This window comes from Prionailurus viverrinus, chromosome A1, assembly GCF_022837055.1.
Source record: "Prionailurus viverrinus isolate Anna chromosome A1, UM_Priviv_1.0, whole genome shotgun sequence".
Taxonomy (NCBI): domain Eukaryota; kingdom Metazoa; phylum Chordata; class Mammalia; order Carnivora; family Felidae; genus Prionailurus; species Prionailurus viverrinus.
In genome coordinates this window covers 154,000,375-154,021,017 of record NC_062561.1, presented here as the reverse complement: position 1 = coordinate 154,021,017, position 20,643 = coordinate 154,000,375, and the positions used below count along the sequence as shown (strand labels likewise).

General features: G+C 37.9%; 1 protein-coding gene across 1 annotated transcript in view; it reads right to left on the bottom strand.

Annotated features, from left to right (window-relative positions):
• Positions 1-20,643, bottom strand: part of ADGRV1 (adhesion G protein-coupled receptor V1) — a 563,604-nt gene that overhangs the window by 205,378 nt on the left and 337,583 nt on the right. Inside the window, exon 84 of the mRNA XM_047878513.1 lies at positions 742-858. Within this exon, the coding sequence (XP_047734469.1) occupies positions 742-858 (117 nt within the window). The remainder of the gene's footprint in view (positions 1-741; positions 859-20,643) is intronic.

Sequence of the window (20,643 nt, the reverse complement as noted above, 5' to 3'; positions counted from 1 at the left end):
CTCTGTTCTGAGATTTAGTACTGTGTATCCCACTTCTCCCAAAGTCCCCACTGGAAGTCTTACACGAGAAACTTCACACTCAGCATGTCCTAAAAGTGTCATCATCCTTCCTGTAATTTCCAGTGGTCATTATTTCAGTTCAAGGCACCCCCATCCACCCATCTACTCATGCAGAAACTTGGGAATCATCCTTGGTTCCACCTTCTGCATTCTTCTTAACCATCTATACATTCTATTATTATAGTTTAAAAAAAAAAAGAAAGAAAGAAATCTCAAAAGCTTCTTCTGCTCTCAGGTTCACACTGCCATGTTCTCTGACCTGGATGCAGCTAATGTAAACTTAATTAGCTCCCATGTCAACCCTTCTGTCACCAATTCACTACAAACAGGAAAATCTTCCTAAAATACAAACGTTGTCACGTCACTTGTTTCATTCTATGACCTCCCCTAGAAAAAAGTTCACATTTCTTACTGTGCTTTACAGGGTCCACATCACGAGCCTCATCTCCTACCACTTCCTTATTTCTACCCCTACTATGTTTTTTCCCATTTCCCCAATTCGCTAAACTTTCTGATGTTGTACAGCTTACAAGGTTTTCTTTCCAATGATCTCCTAGGAACGCAGTGATAGATATATGGAATTACTTCCACTTCAGTATAAAGAATAGCAGATAGGAAGAACATTCCATGCAGATTCACTGCAACGCTGAAGGGGGTGGGAGGAGGAAATGAGGTACCAACCTGAATGAGCATCCAGCTGAACTGGCAAAGATACAGGTAATGTGTGACAGCAGCCATGGCCGAACAGCTCTCATCTGTGAGTTGGGGACTTGCATATGCAGAAGCCAGGAACACAATCTGTAAGAAACAAATACCTGTATTTTGAAACCATGCTAAAAGTGATCAAGGATATTAAGAAAACAAACTGTTCTTATCAGAATCTAGGATTCAATGACTCAAAGGGAAAATAAGTTAATGTGTTGCTCAAACTGAGACGATGAACAGTCATTCTAAAAATGGCAAATACATAGAGTTTTATATTGCATTTATTTATTTATTTGAATATAGTTGACATAATGTTACATTAGATTCAGGTGTACAACCTGATCTGACAAGTTTATACATTTATAGCTGTGTTCATTAAGTGTAGCTATTGTAATACCAAAGTACCTGTACTACAGGCTACATTCTGTCAAGAGATAATTTTCTTTCTTTTTAAATATTTAAAAATGTTTATTTTTGAGAGAGATAGAGACAGAATGTGAGTGGGGGAGGGGCAGAGAGAGAGAGAAAGAGAGAGAGACAGAAAGACACAGAATCTGAAGCAGGCTCCAGGATCGGAGCTGTCAACACAGAGCCCAATGCAGGGCTTGAACTCATGAACCGAACTGTGAGATCATGACCTGAGCTGAAGTCAGATGCTTAACTGACTGAGCCACTCAGTAATTTTCAAAGTAAACCCTTTTCTTATTATGGATGGACAAAAATCCCACAAAATGCATTTATTTTAGATAATTAGAAAAGAAAATACAGACATTCACTTAAATCAAAGCTACAAAGAGGGACAAGAAAGAAAAGCAAAGGGTGTGACTTTACCACCAAATGCATCTTCTTTTTGTGAAGTGACCTATGTAACAAAGAAGACTTAAATTTACAATTTCAGATCCTAGGATTATTCTAAACCTTGGACTTTTATTTCAACTGCCCCCAAGGCTTTGGTCAAGGGAAATCTTCAGAATGACAAGATGACCACACAAATTAAAATTATACCCTTTTCTTTTCTCCCTCCCCCACACGTGATGCCCCTACCCCTTTTTACTTTTTTAGTTTATTTGAGAGAGAGAGAGAGAGAGAGAGAGAGAGAGCACACAAGCAGGGGAGGGGCAGAGAGAGGGAGAGAGAGAGGATCCCAAGCAGGCTCCATACTTTCAGTCAGAGCCTAATGTAGGGCTTGAACCCATGAACTGCAAGATCATGACCAGAGCTACGATCAAGAGTCCAGCACCTAAGTGACTGAGTCACTGGGCTCCCCTATTTTTTTTTAATGACACTTATCATCTTCTAACATGCTTTGTAATTTGTTTACTTACTATGTTTCGTGGTTATTGTTCATCTCACCTACTATTGTTCACCTACTAGAATGTAATACTTATGAAGGCAGGATCATTGAACATTTCAGTTACTGATATATCCTAATTACGCAGCCCAGAGTCTGGCATACAGTAGGTACTCCATAAATACTTATTAAATAAATGAATAAATAAATAAAGGAAAACACTCTTGTGGTTTCTACCTATTGTTTTGTATTTTCAACAATATATGCCTACTGTGTTAAATTTTGTAATGAAAAGTGCAGATGGCAAGGGGAGATTTGGAACAACAATAGCATAACTTCTCAAGGAATAAGCTCTCTTTTTAGGACAGTGACCAAGCCTTTTTGGTTTTATATTTTAATAAGCTACCACTATGCCAGGGATATACAAATGTTCAATAAATTACTGTTGAGAGAAAGAATAACTGATGCCAAAAAGACAAAGGGGTGTTGCAAGGAAAAAAACAGCTGACCTATATCTCAAAACCTACCTTCTAACAAGGAAACATAAATACCTTTGAGGTTGTTTGAAATTTTTAAAAAACAAATACTGTGCTCAAAACCAAATTAGAGCAATGGGACAAAGTATTGCTTTTATTTTCAAATGAAATATGTGCCTCCCTAATCCTTTTGTCACAAAGGTTGTGGCCATTAAACCTCCTTGAAAATTTCTATCCGGCAGTGTTCGTAGGGTAGCATCACTGTGGTGAATTTGTCAGGATCTAAGGTGAGGGCCTACATGCTTCAAATGTCTTCACTTCACAGGGTGACACTTAACCATAACCAGCCTACTTAGTCAACTAAAGAAAAGCCAAAATGCTCATTAGTAAATTTACAGTAACATGTATATTTTTTAAAAATTAAAAATTTAATTATTTTTGAGAGACAGAGACAGAGTGTGAGCAGGGGAGGGACAGAGAGAGAGAGAGAGAGAGGCACAGAATCCGAAGCAGGCTCCAAGCTCTGAGCTGTCAGTACAGACCCTGATGTGGGGCCTGAACTCACAAACCGTGAGATCATGACCTGAGCCAAAGTCAGACGCTCAACCGACTGAGCCATCCAGGTGCCCCTACAATAATATGTATCTTAGGCCATACTGAAGTGACACTTTCCTCTTGGAAATTATTTATTGAGTACTTCTTGGACCAAGTATAGAAGAAAAAAAAAAAGGCTTTTTCTTTTTCTTTTTTAAAGCTATAGACACAACTCAGTTTATCCTTCTGAGACTAGTTTCTTCATCTGTAGCAGGAAGAAGATGGAAATGATAAATTCTTAAGTTCCTTTCTGTGCCAAGATTCCAGGATTATTTTTTAAATGAGAAGCATTCCTAACTCAACTTTTTGTTTATTTAGCCCTGGATTGGGAGCATTTGTAACACACAGTATTAGGGGAAAAAAGCAGATGCTAGAAATTAATGTCTCATTATTTCCTAACAATCTGGTACAAATGAGTTCCCTAAAAAAAAACAAAGTCAACAAATTCGCCCTTCCAGAACATATCACAAATAGCTTTTCAATTATTTTGAAAACATGCTTAGATCTTCCTAGATTTTAGCTTCTAACTTCTGAATTGTAACACACTATAGATCATAAATTTAACCTTCCTAAATTCCACAAATATTCACTGAACTCTTTCACCAAAACTAACGTTAGTTTGGTTCAACTAACGTTGAACACTAAGCACCAAAACTTCCTTAAAAGCTGTTGGAAGAACAGACTGAGAGGTTCAGCCAAAGGAAAAAAAAAAAAGGAGTAATTTTAACATCTTATTTTCCTTCTTTTTACAAAGCGGCATCTATTTCCACAAAGATTTTGTAAGTGTACCTATATAATAAGTTTGAACCTCTCTAATTCATATTCTATAATATGCATAGCGTTGAGGTTTACTTGGTAGTTATGTTCTAATCAACCTGAAGAGTTTGCTTATGTAAGACAATAGTGTAATCCAAACTTGTAATTGAACATGCTTAGTTTTAAGCATTCTATGAAACTATTTATAAATGGTATGCTAACTTGAATAATTGTTATTCTCTTAAAAACTCTTTTCTTTGAAACAAATTAGTAAAGGTTATTATTTAAGCTGCATTTGCTTTCAGAATACAGTTTTAACACCCAGAATTCTATTCTACAGATAGGACTTCTCTATATTTTATTATGTTTTACTCTCCTTTCCTAAGTCCTAAAAATACCAGTCACAAATCTACTTTTGCAAACTATGAACATTCTTCCAGAATGTTCTCTAAAGCACGAGAAATACTTCCATCTGTATGAAAGGAGGTTAGTCTGCAAGAAAAGGCTGACCTTTCACAGTGCACACTGCTACAACAGGAATGAGGTAAGAAAACTTGGGAGAACCAGCTATTACAAATAACCAGGCGTATCTAAAATTAAATTAACTTTAGCTTAAATACAAATTAAATGGTTATAGTAAAATAAAATGCCATCTCCTAGCATATTTAGCACATACATCTTTAAGGCACATTAACGTGAGGAGAAAGGAGTTTTTACCATTGTTCTTTTACTTAATCATACAGAGTTGACCAGGAGAAAGGTTATTTTCACAGTCAGTTCTCTGGATGCATTAAACATCATAACATAAAAAACAAAAATAATTTTTCAAAGGTCCTCAGTCATTCACGTTACTGATTCATTCAGTAAGCAGGCAAGTACCTACTACCAACAAAGTGTTACTATCTTTACGAGATAAAGAATATGGTGGCAAAAGGTGCTACATGCTTTCCCTGGTTTTCTTGTGAACCCACATATTAATGATGTGAAGTCATTATTAAGTTACACAAACTTAATAAATGATGAAAAAGGATCTGATACAGGAATTCACTTTTTGGAGGTAACTAAATGTGTTTGAAAGTTAAAGTGGGATTCAATGTTGTTTATTATTATTATTATTAATTTTTGAGAGAGAGACAGAGACAGAGTATGAGTGAGAGAGGGAGATATAGAATCAGGCTCCAGACTCTGAGGTGTCTGCACAGAGCCCGATCCAGAGCTCGAACTCACGAACCGCAAGATCATAACCTGAGCCAAAGTCTGATGCTTAACTGACGGAGCCACCCAGGTGCCCCAGTTAAAGTGGGATTCAAATCCTGGAGTTCTCATTTATATAGCATTCTCTCCAGAACACCATGCTGCAGCCTATAAAGCTAAAATCAAACTCAAGTCCTGCCTCAAAGTGCTGAACTTCTAGTTCACTCTTCCTCAATCTTTTTTAATCCATGGCCCACCACAGGTTCATAATGGCCATAGAATATAATGCCAATAGCAAATATAATACTATTCTCAATTCTATACTGATATAACATACATACATCTTAACTAAAGAGAAAAGAAAAATAAATATATGTCCCCAAAGAGAGTATCTGATATGTTTTGTTAGTAACTTATAAAATTCTTTGCTTCTTCTGGTTGATGAGAGCTCTACTGTACCTGTGTATAGTTTTCATTTTAAATACAGAACATGTGTTTCTGCTGGGCTAAATAATAATAATAAAAACTGATTTCACTATAAACATCAATTCTCAGTACTCCTTAGTATACCTCTCTCCCCACTTTACTATAAACATTTTCACTCCTCTCTATTAATTGCCCTTCTCTTTACTCTCCAGCTTATCCAAAACACCTACTCAATTTTTACAGGATCAGTTCAAATTCCACCTGCCTACTCAGATCATGATAAGCTCCTAGACTTTCCTTGTTTTTAAAGTGGGAAAGCACTTGTTACTCGGCATTTATAATGAGCCAAAATGTCGTCCTTTCTAATAGGAGAGTTCTTATGGCTAAAGCCATACAAAAGATGCAAAATGTGACAGGTGTTTTAACAGGGTATGGAGTAAAATACCAGGGGGACACATTCAAGATTGATTAGTTCCGCTTGTGGGACACAAAGAAACAATTAAAGAGGAAACAGAATTGTCTTGGTTTGGCCTACAAATCCCATCTGCCTTCCATACCCTTTTTCAACTTATCTTCCACAAGATTCTTCCAAACATTCGACTCTAACTATTTTGACTGCTATTCCCAAAACATGTTCCATCATCTTTCCAGTCTATTCTTCCTCTTTCTCCTACCTAGGATTTCTGTTTCTCATCTTCCTCTGCTGAAATCATGTCTATTTTTCAAGGCATGACTGAAATGCCAACTCTATCATGAATATATGGCTTTCTTTCAACCACAAGCAAACTTTTCCTCCTCTGAATTTTTAAAATAGGATTTTATTAACCTAAGGGTTGGCTTTCCTATAAAGCTCAATTCTCTCAATTGTTATATAATATCAGCCTTAATCTCTCAGAAAACTTTCAACTCCTTAAAGGCAACAATTTCATCTTATAATTATTTTGAAATAAAATTTTTAAAAAAGAAAATTCAGCAAATATTCATTATCCTCTATAGCTCCTATTATGGGTTTGAGCATATCGTTTTTTTTTTTATTAAAAATTTTTTAATGTTTATTTATTTTGAGGAGAGACAGAGCACGAGTGGGGGAGAAGCAGAGAGAGAGAGGGAAACCTAGCCTAAAGCAGGCTCCAGGCTCTGAGCTGTAAGCACAGAGCCCGACACGGAGCTCAAACTCACAAACTGCAAGATCATGATGTGAGCCGAAGTGGGACGCTTAACCAACTGAACCACCCAGGCACCCTGAGCATATCATTTTTTAAAACAGCTTTATGGAAGTATGGTCAACAGAAAACAAATGGCACATATTTAAAATGTGTATGATTTAACAAGTTTTGACATATATACACCTGTAAACCATTACCACAACTAAGATAACATATGCATCATTCCCAAAAGTTTCCTCACGATCTTTGTAGTACTTCCGTAGTAGTGTTTTTTTTCCCACAGTAGTGTTTTAATTATGTGTTCTTTCAAATACTGATGGATATTTGGGTTGTTTCCAGTTTTTTTTTAATTTTTTACAAACAAAGCTGCTATGAATGTACAAGTGCTTTTATTTGTCTTGAATAAATATCTAGGAGAAGGAACAGGTGGATCATATGATAAGTGTGTATTTAATATTCTCTTGTGTGTGTATTTAATATTCTTAAAAATAGATAAATTATTTTCCAAAGTGCTTGTAACATTTCCATTCTCATCAGCAATATATTAGCATCTCACTAAAACTTGTCTGGGATAGTCAAAAAACCTTTTAGCCTTTCTAAGGGGCACACATAGTTCCTCATCGTGGTCTAAATTTGGATTTTCCTAATCAGTAATGATGTTAACCATTTTTTCATGTCCCTATCTGCAATCCATGTCTTTTCTTTGAAGAAATGCCTCTTCAGCTCTCTTGCCTACTTTATTTTTTTTAATTTTTTTTTCAACGTTTTTATTTATTTTTGGGACAGAGAGAGACAGAGCATGAATGGGGGAAGGGGCAGAGAGAGAGGGAGACACAGAATCGGAAACAGGCTCCAGGCTCCGAGCCATCAGCCCAGAGCCTGACGCGGGGCTCGAACTCACGGACCACGAGATCGTGACCTGGCTGAAGTCGGACGCCTAACCGACTGCGCCACCCAGGCGCCCCTCTCTTGCCTACTTTAAAAATTGGTTTGTTTTCTTAATGTTGAGTTTTATGAGTTCTTTTTATATTCATGATACAAGTCTTTCATCACATGTTTAATGTGCAAGTACTTCCTTCTACTCTGTGGCTTGTTTTAAAAAATTCTCTTAACAGTGTCATTGGAAGAACAAAAGTTTTTAACATTGGTGAAACCCAATTATGGATTGAATCTACATTTTTGATCTTTTATAAATACTTCTGAATTACCTTTTGCATTTTTGTCTATCTATGTAGGAGTCTGCTTCTGGACTCTCTGATCTGTCCCATCAATCAATTTTTCTATGTTTACACCAATATCACATTGTCTTGATGACTGAAGCTATAATTTTTGAAACCAGGTAGTGTTAGACTCTGATTTATTCTTCTTTGTCAAAGTTATATTGTCCATCCCAAGTCATGTGCATTTCCATATAAATTTTAGAACCAGATAGATGCTTACAAAAACAGAAACCTACTGAGGTTGTGATTGGAATTGGGTTGAATCTGAGAATGGACATACTAACAATATCGACTCTTTCTTCTCATGACCACATGGTACCCTTCCATGTATTTAGGTCTTCTCTAGTTCCTCTCAGAAGTACTTTGTAATTATCCATGTACAAGTCCTTCATATAATTTTTAAGAGATTCATCCCTAAGTATTTTATATTTTTGCTATTATCATAATTGATATTTCAAGTCCTTCATATAATTTTTAAGAGATTCATCCCTAAGTATTTTATATTTTTGCTATTATCATAATTGATATTTCACTAAATTTTAATTCCTGATATTCACTGCTAGTATACAGAAATACAATTGATTTTTGTATATTGATCTTCATCTCGCCAACTTACAGAACATACTTATTAGTTTGAGTAGCTTTTTTGTAGAAAACATATTTTTTACATAAAGGATTATGTCATCTCTGCATAAATGGAATTTTACTTACTTTTTAATCAGAATGGCTTTCATTTCTTTTTCTTGCCTTATGGTACTTGTTGGCAATGGATATAAATATAGATATAATGTACACACACTCACACACACACAGAGTACTGAAAAGAGGTGGCAAAAATGAACACCCTTGTTTTCTTTTTGATCTTAGCATGAAAACATTGTTTTCACCATTAATTATTTTAATGGTCTGAATTGTGTCCCCCAAAATTCATACACTGAAGTCCTAACCTCTAGTTACTCAGAATAAACTGTATTTGAAAATGAAGTCAATAAAGAGGTAATTAAATTAAAGTGAGGTCTTTAAGGTGGGCTGTAATCCACTATGAGTGATTTCCTTATAAGAGAAAATTTTGGATACTGGCAAGCACATGTACAGAAGAAAGACCATGCGAACACCAAGGGAGAAGACAGACATCTGTACAGCAAGGAGAGAGGACTCAATATGAAATCAACCCTGTCAACACCTTGATCTTGGAATTCTAGCTTTCAGAACTGTAAGAAAATAAATTTGTTATTTAAGCCATCCAGTCTATGGTAATTTGTTATGGCCGCCCTAGCAAATCATTACAACTATGAGGTTAGTTAATATAATTTGTTTTTGTAGATGGCATTGTCAAGTTGAGAAAGCTCCCCTCTATTTCTACTTGGTTGGAGTTTTTTTAATCAGGAATGGCTATTGAATTTTGGCAAATGCTATTTCTCTATTGAGATTACAAAACATTTTATTTCATTTTTGCTTGCTAATTAATATGATGAATTAATTTGATTGATACTGGAATATTAAACCAACTTTATACTACTTGGATAGTTATCACTTTTTGTGATGCATTATCATTTTGATTCGCTAAAACTATATTAAGAATGTCTGCATCAATATTCATGAGGAACACTGGTTTGTAGTCTTTGTCTCATTTTGCTATAAGGGTAATGCTGGTTTTAGAGAGTTAGGAAAGAGTTCCTCTTTTTCAATTTTCTGGAAGAATCTGTATAGAAGCGGTATTTTTTCTTAAATGTTTGATAAAATTCATCAATAAAACCATGTTAAGACTAAAGTTATCTTAGTGGCAAGATTTTAAAATATAAATTCAATTTCTTTAATAGGTATATACCTATTCAGATAACCTAGCTCTTACTGAATGAGTTTTGGTAATATATGTCATTTTAAGTAACTTTTCTATTTAACCAAACCTGGAAAATTTGTTGGTATAAAGTGATATATAATATTCCCTTATTATCTTTTTAATATTTAGAATCTGTTGTGATGTCATTTCTCTTTCTTCATAATGGTAATTTAGAGCTCCTCTTTTTTTTTTCTTGATCATTCTGGCTAAAGGTTGGTCACTTTATTGATCTTAAAGAAATGGCTCTTGGTTTCACTGACTTTCTCTGTTGTTTTACTGTTTTATATTTCAGTGATTCCTGTTCTGTTCTTTATTATTTATTTCTTCTTTTTCTCCTATTTTTAATTTAAAAAACTGTTTTTATATTTCTGTGATCCTATTTTTGAAACCTTATTTCTTTTTCTAATAGAGGCATTTAGTTCTATTATATTTTTTCCTTATATTGCTTTAAGGATTCCTCAAATTTTGATATATTGTTTCCATTTTCACTCAGTTCAAAATTCTTTGAAATTTTCCTGAATTATTTTCTGACCTATGGATTATCTATAAGTGTGCTAATTAGTTTCCAAATATTTGAAGATATTCTAGTGATCTTTCTGTTGATTCCCAATTTAATTCTGTTGTGGTCAGAGAACATACTCTGTATGGCTTTAATCATTTTGAATTTATAAGCCTATGTTTCTTGCATACATGATAAAAACATGTTTTCTACTACTGTTGGTTTCAGTGTTTTATAAATCTCAATTAGTTCAGGTTGGGTGATAACATGTTAAAATATTCTATATTCTAAAAAAAACAAAACAAAATTCCATGTATTTACAGATTTTCTGTTCTTTTAAAAAATTTCTATCAATTATTAAAAGAGAAGTCTTTAAATTCCCAACTATAATTGTGGATTTGTCAAGTTTTCCTTGTAGCTCTATAAATTTTTGCATGGTATATTTGGAAGCTTAGTTATCAAGTTATTAAATTTAGGGTGATTATAGTCTCTCAATAAACTAACCCCTTTATCATTATAGAATGACTTTTTTCTCTGGTATAACTTTTCTCTAAAATCTGCTATGTGGCGTCTGGCTTCAGCTCAGGTCGTGATCTCGCAGTTTGTGAGTGAGCACTGCATGGGGCTCTGTGCTGACAGCTCAGAGCCTGGAGTCTGCTCCAGATTCTACGTCTCCCTCTACCTCTGTCCCTCCCCTGTTCATGCTTCTGTCTGTCTCTCTCTCAAAAAATAAACATTAAAAAATATTTAAAATCTACTTTGTTAATATAGTCAATCCCAATTAATTTTCCATCTTTTTATTTTTATTTTTTTTTTATTTCAGAGAGACAGACTGAGTGCGAGTTGGGGAAATGGGTAGATAGAGAGACAGAATCTCAAGCTGAGTGTGGAGATTGACCTCCTGATCAAGGAGCCTGATCAAGAGTCCGATGCTCAACAGGTATTTTCTCCTTCAGTACTTAAACATGTTCTACTTTCTCCTCACTTGTATTATTTCTGACAAGAAATTTGCTGTAATTCTTATGTTTATTCCTCTGTATGGATTTTTTGTTTTAATTTTTGTTGCCTGTAAGATTTTTCTCCTTATACTAGTTTTACGCAATTTGATTATGATGTGCTTTCATACAGTTTCTTCATGCTTCTTCTGTGTGGGGCTCATCACGATTCTTGAATACATAAGTTAACAGTTTTTAAGAAATTTGGAAAATTTTAATCATTACTTTTTAAAATGCTCTTTCCCAACCATTAGGCACTTTTACCTCTCTTTCTGACATCTCAATTACACATATATGAAACACTTAACTTTTTCCCCCACAGTTCAATGGTGCCCTGCTGATTTATTCTGACTCCCTCTTTTCTTTTTCATTTTAGAGTAACTGATATTGCTGTTTTCAAATTCACTTATTTTTTCTTCTGCTACTTCTAATCCCAATCAGGGTATTTTTCATCTCACACATTGTAGTTTTCATTTCTTTTTGTTTTAGTGTTTACTTATTTATTTTAAGAGAGTGAGAGAACACATATGCACAAGAGGGGTAGGGACAGACAGAGAGGGAAAGAGATAATCTTTTTTTTTTTTTTAACGTTTATTTTTGAGGAGAGAGACAGAGTGTGAGAGGGGGAGGGATAGACAGAGAGGCACAGAATCTGAAGCAGGCTCCAGGCACTGAGCTGTCAGCACAGAGCCTGATACAGGGCTTGAACTCATGAACCATGAGATCATGACCTGAGCCAAAGTCAGATGCTTAATCAACTGAGGCTTCCAGGTGCCCTGTGTCATATTTTCTTGCCTTTCACCACATCTTACAGTTTTTTATTAAATATCAAACACTGTGATCTCACCTCTTTGGGAGTTGGATATTTGTGTTCCTGTAAATATTTTTGAGCTTTGTGCTAGGATGCATGTGAAAACAATTTGGTCTTTTCAATTCTTGCGGTTAAGATGTGTTGGGCAGGGCCTAGTGCTCAGACCAATCACTCCATGGGGCTGAGGCAAAACCCGTCTGTATACTCTACCCAGGTGTTTGTGGATCTTGAGGATTTCTTAGTCTAACAGCAGGAAAAGTTACTATTCGTGGCTCTGTGTAAGCGCCTCACATTGATCTCTTTTGCCTTCTGGGGGACTCTTTCTCTAGCTTTGGGTAGTTTCCTCACAACATGGGCTAGTCAGAACTCAGCTGAAAAATAAGAACTCTGCCTATCTCCAGGGTTCCTTCTTTTTCAGTATTTTGGCCTCCAAACTTTAGCCACCTTGTTTTTCTCAGACTCTCCTCTTTCTCCTTAGTTCTGTGAATCTGCAGACCACCTGTGTTCCTCCTTTTTGTGCCACAGCTTGGAAGGCAGTATTCCAGGGCAATTATTAACCTCATCCTGTTTGTTTCTTGTACTTCAGGGATCCTCATCCTTTGCTGCCTGATGTCTAGCCTATTGACATTATTTCATATAATGTTCCGTTTTTTTCATTTGTTTTAGATCTGGTGGTAAATCTGGTCCCTATTATTTCATTTCGGCTTGAAGCAGCCTCTTGCAGGTATTAACACCTTCTGGATCCTGCTATTAACTCTCTTTTTTCCTGAAATTAAAATATTTACTATTATTATGGTGTTCTGTCTTGAGCTTAACTAACTACACTTGAATCTAAAGTATCCACTTACTCTATTTTGTGAATTAAATGTTTATTTATTTTTGAGAGACAGAGCACATGCAGGGAAGGGACAGAGACAGAGGGAGACACAGAATCCGAAACAGGCTCCAAGCTTTGAGCTGTCAGCATGGAGCCCAAGGCAGGGCTCGAATTCACAAACCACGAGATCATGACCTGAGCCAAAGTTGGACGCTTAACTGATGGAATCACACAGGCGCCCCTAATTTTTGAATTTTTATAACTCACATTTTCTAATCCACTTAGCATCCCTGATCCAAAAAGTTTTTTACTCTCTTCTTCCAAAGTTAACTGATGAGTAAGCTATTTTAAACATTTGTTTCAATGACAAAAGCAAGATATGTTAAGCTAAAAAGATCACAAAATGCTGAGTTCCACATTATTTCTGCTACTTGTAAATCATTTATGTCTGCAGAATCCCTTTCATTAGAAAACTGTGTTAATAACCCATTAATCTGAGGCTAAAGACAAAAAGACCTTTGCATGTTGCTGTTGCATTGGCTATTGCCAATGTGCCAATGCCAATGATAATGGAATTCACAAAGTATAATGACATTTCCATGACTAATGTATTCTGTGGTTAACAGGCTTCCTTTTGTTTAAGTTTTAATCAGCATTATCTGTGCAACTTTTTTTTTTTTGCCGTTTTTACAATTAGTGTTTGAGAGAGAGAGACAGAGAGAGAGCAGGGGAGGGGCAGAGAGAGGGGGAAACACAGAACTTGAAGCAGGCTCCAGGCTCAGAGCTGTTAGCACAGAGCCCAACATGGGGCTCACCCTCACAGACTATAAGATCATGTCCTGAGCTGAAGTTGGATGCTTAATCGACTAAGCCACCCAGGTGCCCCTATCTGTGTAACTTTTAAAATTATTTGAAAGGGCTGCATCAGTCTCTATGCTGACAGCTCAGAGCCTGGAGCCCACTTCAGATTCTGTGTCTCCCTCTCTGTCTGCCTCTTCCCTGCTCACACTGTCACTCTCACCTTCCAAAATAAATATTAAAAATTTTTTAAAAAAAGTTACAAGAGTATTTGAAGAAACAAACTATCTGAAGAACTTTAAAAAAGTATTAAACTTAAAACATCAATAAAATTTAGTGATAATAGTTAATTCCATATGCAAAAAGGTAGAAACCAGAAATGGAAAAACAGCTATAAAGGCAAGGTTATCAGTATTTTTTTTTAGGTACGCTCAATAGAGACTGCCTGTAGCATGTTCCTATAAACAAAACACTTGGACTAATGCCGTACTTAATTTCCTGTATCTTTTTTCATTATCTTGAAATCACATGTGTACTATTACAAACCCCACCCCAGGCTAGCATCTTTTTCACTGGTGTTTCTACCTTATCCCTTAAGAGAAGTTTAAATACCAGAATCTGAATTTTTACTATTACTAAAAATATCATACTTAACATTAAAATTATTCTCACTGATTTCACACAGATATTCCTTTTTTTCCCCACATTGACTAGAAAGCTTTGAATATTTTTGGATGGCCCTCCTATGGTCTTCATGTCAAAGAACATAAAATCTATTATGCTCATGTTCATAGTTAGCTTGCTTTCCCCTTCCTTCTTCCCTTCCTTCCTTCCTTCCTTCCTTCATTCCTTCCTTCTATTGGGAAAATAAATAAAGTTATGCACCATAAGATGGCCCACAGGACTAACATAAGCTCTAGTTCCTAGCTTAGAGACTTCTCTTCCAGGCTCTTCTTCCTGCCCTGCTTGCCATGCATGCCAAATTACTACTAATGCACAGTGCGGAAGTAACAGATGATAAATTGTCCCCCATGCTTGTGCTCGGGACTCAGATCTCTGGAGAAGGATCTCCTCCGAGCTTGCCAGTGTAAAATAAAACTTGGATCCACCAAGATCTCCGAGTGCCACTTGGTTTTTCCACCAGTGATCCAGCCTGGTTCCATAACAAACTCAGTTCCCTGACCAGGAAACCCAACCTCGCTGGCCCATTGTTGCCACCGGTTTGGGAAAATGGCAAGGTGGTGACGGAATTAGGCATCGCAACAGAGAAAGTGCGCCCTGCCTGATTTTTGGCAGTCTTTCGCTTGGCCGCCGCAGGCCAGTCCTGCTCTGCCATTCCTGCCAGACTCGAAGAGACTTGGCAAGCAAGGACCTGGACCCGACATCGGAACTGGTAAAGCTGGGGCCTCAACCTAGTCAGACCCACTCACAAGAGTGGAAGGGGGGCTTGATCACTCCCTAGAGCCTTCAGAGGTCTCACAGGTAGGAATTCTGTGGGAGGGAATGCAATAATCTCTGGTGTGTATATGAGTGCAAATGTCCGATTTGGTCTGGCTTGCCCTGAGGAGTTGGATTCTGTGGCTCCACAGGGGGGGCACCCTTAAGGTTCCCAAAAGCCCACGTAGTCTGAGTGGGCCCATCTGCGATTCCATGGTGAATGGCATATAACCTATGGCAGCATCAGAATAGTTTCCAATTGTAAGTCACAAAGCTGAGACTGCTACGGCTAAGCATCACCTAAGCTCCTTAGGGATACAGTGAGACAGGCATCTGACTAGTCTCCTCATTAGAGGGGGCACCCCTACCCCTCTGTCTTTGCAACTCCATCTCACAGGAACATTATGGGGTCAGGACAGAGTAAAGAAGGGGTTTTCAGGAGACTATGGAATTAGATGAAGCCTGGCAAGTTAAGGACCCTATGTGAGTTGAAATGGCCCACTTTTGATGTAGGATGACTCTCAGAAGGAACATTAGGTGTCCAACTGGTCCGGCAGGTTTGGCAAATAGTCACTGGAAACCCAGGTCACCCTGACCAATTTCTGTATATTGATTCCTGGCTTGAAATTGCCCCAAATCCCCTACCTTGGATGCAATTCATCTATAACACAGAGTCAGGCAAAGGTTTTAGCTGTTTCACCTGGAGAATTGAAGAAGCAGCCCACTGCTCCTGTCTGGCATCTGTGGGAGACCCAGAGGAGGACCCTGTCTTTCCACCACCGTACCCACTAAGGCCCCCCCACCCCTGGGCACAGGGGCCTGAAACTCCTCTGTCATTTGTCTCTCCTCCATCCTCGGACCTGGAGAATCCTCTCTCACCAAGGCCAGCAGCCAGATTGCACCCCAGGCCTTAGGAGAAAACTCCAAAAGCTAAAGGGCTTAGCCGGGATGAATATTACCCAGTTGACAGAGGTCGCCAATAAAGTTTTCGTGAACAGGGAAATCACAGCTGAGGGAAACTGAAAAAAGACTAAAGAAGAGGGTCACCCTTCTGGCATTAGCACGGAAAGAAAAGGACAATGCAAAGACTGGGAAGCTCCAACCACCAAAGGGGGGAAAGCCCAGAGGCCCCTTAGCAAAAGACCAATGTGCCTACTGCACAGGAAAGGGAGACTGGAAGAATGAGTGCCCAAATCGGAAGGGGCCCCCGAAACCCAGCTGATATCAGGAGGAACCTTGAGAAGGGGACTTTACTGGTCTGGCTGAGACAGAATCAGACTGAAGGGGACGCTTACCCTCTCTCTCTGTTCCTCTGCCTAATAGTTGTGAGGCCTTCTCCCTCATTCATTTCCCAGGTTAACAGCTATAAATGGAGCCAACTGTGGTTAGACTACTTCAGGACAGGAACTTTAAGGAATATTCCCAAGCAGCTGCTGACACTCCACTTGTTTCAAGGAAATTCCCGGTCTTCTCTGGCCTGATGTGGACTCCATATTTCCACTTTGGTGGAAGAAAACATGGCGTCTGCTCCTCTGTCTGGGCTAAGGTTTTGAATCCAGTTTTCCTTCTCTGCCTTCTGCTGGCACCTTACCTCTTCTGCTTTTCTCCCAACCCCCTTCTGTTTCTGTACCAACTTGGGTGTGGTCTACATAACTGGTTCCTATACCATCCTCAGTGCCTCAAGCACCATTGGCTCCTCCCCTCCACTCTCAAGGTCAAGGGGCAAAGAGCACCCCCTTGGACCACCCACTTCAGATACCCCCACTGGTGTCCCAGATGAAAACTGACAATGGGGAAAAACTGATTGATTTTAAGTGAATGCATGTGAAACATATTCAGTATCTAAACTATTTAAGTTTGTTGGACCTGTCTTTAAAGTCATCAGCATTAAAAATGAAACTTTTACTCTATCAAGGTTGACCTGAGGAAGATTATAGTTTTGTGACTCTTGTTGGAAATATTGCTGGTTCTTTAATGTTTGCACCTCCAGATTAAGGAAACTTTTCTCTTATGATACCTATGATAAACTGAAATGTCATAAAGTATTCATTTGTAAACTGAAGCATTTATCTTTTCTCTCTACCTAAATCCTCTGAAATTCAAAAACTCTGAGTATTCTTTTTTTCATGGCAATTACAATTGTTTACATAAGTTCAAGAAGAATCTGTTCTCCTGTAACAGGTCACCATTAGAAATACTGGTTATTTTACCAAGGCTTTTGACTGGAATGTCATATTTGAGAGTGACAAGCATAGACTCAGATATGACCAGACAGCTTTCAGGAACTAAGGTTGGCTTTATGAAACATGGAACCATAAAGCCCCTTGGAAAGGTTGGCCTGATACCTTGCTTACAGAGTTCCCAGCAGCCTCACCAGGTGAGTAAAGGTCACTTCCTAGCAGGTATAGCCACCTCAGGATATCTCGGGGGCCTTGTGAAAAGGAATTCACCCAAATCTACCAGTATTGCAGGCCTGTCTGATGGCAAGTATTTGGCTTGGCTTCTGGCCTGGAGAGGCTACTAAAAGTTCAAACTGGAGATTCCTTATAAAAGGTTCCAGCAAAGCAAACTTTAAAATATCCTCATGATCAATTGCTATTCTTGCTGAGCTTATGTAAATAATTAGGCCAGGTTTGTTTAGACTGGATTTGTTCTACAAATGCATTGGTCTCGATTTGGCTATCTCTGGAAATGCAGGTTTTTAGAGAGAAAAGCTATGTTTTAACAACGCACTGTTACGGGTGTTATATTCTAGTTCTGATTGCCTTTAAATGTTTGTTGTTTGCCTAAACTAGACAATTTGAGGTAAATGTCAGAAGAACTGTCACAGTATTTCATGTAGACAATCTTTTGTGCTTGTTATTCTGTGGGAAAAATAATAAGACCCCATGTGCATATGATTATTTAAACAACTGGAAAACAGGATGGATCTCTATATATGCAAACCATATCCTCCCTGAACCTGATCTGACAGTTACTAGAAACCCATCCCATAAAAACCCAGGAGAACTGGTTCATTCAAAGGATGGGGGCCACCCTTTTTAAAGACTTGGAGGTGGACTTTATAGATATACAACCAAGCAACGGATTCAGGTACCTCCTTGTAATAATCTGCACATATTCTGGGGGGTCGAAGTCTTTCCGACTAGGACGGAAAGAGCTTTGAGGTGGCCAAAGCTCTTCTACAGGAAATTGTGCCTCGGTTTGGTATGCCCTTAACCATACACAGTGACAACGGACCTGCATTTGTGGCGTACATTATACAAACCCTGACCAGGTCTCTCAACATTACCTGGAAATTGCAACGCGCATCTTAGCCCTCCAAGGATACCAACCCCAGGAACTAAAGGGTGATGCCTACCAAAAAGATTTTTTGAAAAGGCATAAAAGGGGGAATGTTGGGAAAATAAGTAAAGTTATGCACCATAAGATGGCCTACGGGACTAACATAAGCTCTAGTTCCTAGCTTACAGACTCTTCTTCCAGGTTCTTCTTCCTGCCCTGCTTGTCATGTGTGCCAAATTACTACTAATGCAGAATGTGAAAGTAAGGGATGATAAACTGTCCCCCATGCTTGTGCTCAGGGCTCAGATCTCTGGAGAAGGATCTCCTCTGAGCTTGCCAGTGTAAAATAAAACTCTGATCTACCAAGATCTCCGAGTGCCGCTTGGTTTTTCCGCCAGCGATCCAGCCTGGTTCTGTAACATTTCTTTCCTATACAAGTCCCAATTCTCTGTATTTTATACTTACTCTGGCTGTTACATAAGATGTATGTGTATATATAAGACCCTTGAAAATTAAATTAAATTAAATATGCCTCTAAATATCTTAGGTGTGTCAGGGAGGTATTTTACGCAATGCAATAGCTTTTGGCAACTCCTGAATGTCAGAAACCAGTATGAACAGGTTTTAATAATTATTACCTTTTTATAGTTGCCATAGTAAAAATACAGTACCAAAATCAATCAACATTCACAGTTTCCTGATGGCACATTCTGTGTATGTCCTGTCTTTAGTACACCCTTGTGCCTGCTGCTGTAAATAACACAGGGCACAAATCTCCTACTCACACTACACGTTACTGTCAGAACATGAAGCATGCTGTTTTCTCATCACATCTAATAATTAAAATATAAGAACACGTACCATTATGTAAATCAGCAGCTAGTCCTCAGAGTCAGAAGCAGATGGAGACTGGGAAGGTCCACTTAGATTGTATATGGACAGAGTCAGATTAAGTTATTTTAAGTATATGAATTAAGTAAATCAAATGTTGGCAATTATCATTTCAAAAAAGAACAAACCTCACATCTATACACATGTCCATTTTTGTCATAGCTCATTTTTGGTAAAGTAGACTGCTTGGGACAATCTGCCCCACAAATAAAGACATTTTAAAAGGCCATTCTGCAAGAAACAATGGTAGAATTTACCAAAAAACAAACAAAACAAACAAAAAACCCCAAAAAAGCAATTCAGCTCCCATTTCAGAAGTTTTTAGAGATACTTTATTGTTTTTATTTCTTTTCTTTTAAAAGTAATTTTCTTTCTGAGAAACAGATCTTTATGAGTCATGCATTAACACTAAGACTAGTCTTTTTCATCTGGTATATAGCCAGAAAAGCACTAACTCATTTTTATCAGCAATAATAACAATAATAATTACCCTTTAATGAATGGCTATTATGTGCCAGGTACTGTAGTAAATGCCCTACAAAACATTATTTCATATTATTCCTAAATAACTCATGCAATTTAGAGATCACTGCCTCCATTTTATAGAGGAGGAAACTGAAGCTTAGTAAAAGTTAAAAAAAAAAAAAGCTGGAAAAGAAGTCCTATGTTTTCCATAGGGTTTTACATAGTATGTGGGTATCTAATATATTATGTTCTCATTAAAAATCAACTTCAGGGGCGCCTGGGTGGCGCAGTCGGTTAAGCATCCGACTTCAGCCAGGTCACGATCTCGCGGTCCGTGAGTTCGAGCCCCGTCAGGCTCTGGGCTGATGGCTCGGAGCCTGGAGCCTGTTTCCAATTCTGTGTCTCCCTCTCTCTCTGCCCCTCCCGCGTTCATGCTCTGTCTCTCTCTGTCCCAAAAATAAACGTTGAAAAAAAAAATTAAAAAAAAAAATCAACTTCAGTTTAACATTTAGTTACTATAATATATGTTTAGATATAAAAAGTAGTAGGGGCGCATGGGTGACTCAGTCAGTTAAGCATCTGACTTTTGCTCAGGTCATGATCTCACAGTTCGTGGATTCGAGCCCTGTATCGGGCTCTATGCTGACAGCTCTGAGCCTAGAGCCTAGAGCCTGGAGCCTGGAGCCTGGAGCCTGCTTCAGATTCTGTGTCTCCTTCTGCTCCTCCTCCACTTGTGCTCTGTCTCTCTCAGTCTCTCAAAAAATAAATAAACGTTAAAAAAAAATTTTAAATATAAAAAGTACTAGAAGCGGCACTTAGGTGGCTCAGTCGGTTAAGCGCCCAACTTCAGCTCAGGTCATGTTCTCACAGATCGTGAGTTTGAGCCATGCATTGGGCTGTCAGCACAGGGCAGCTTC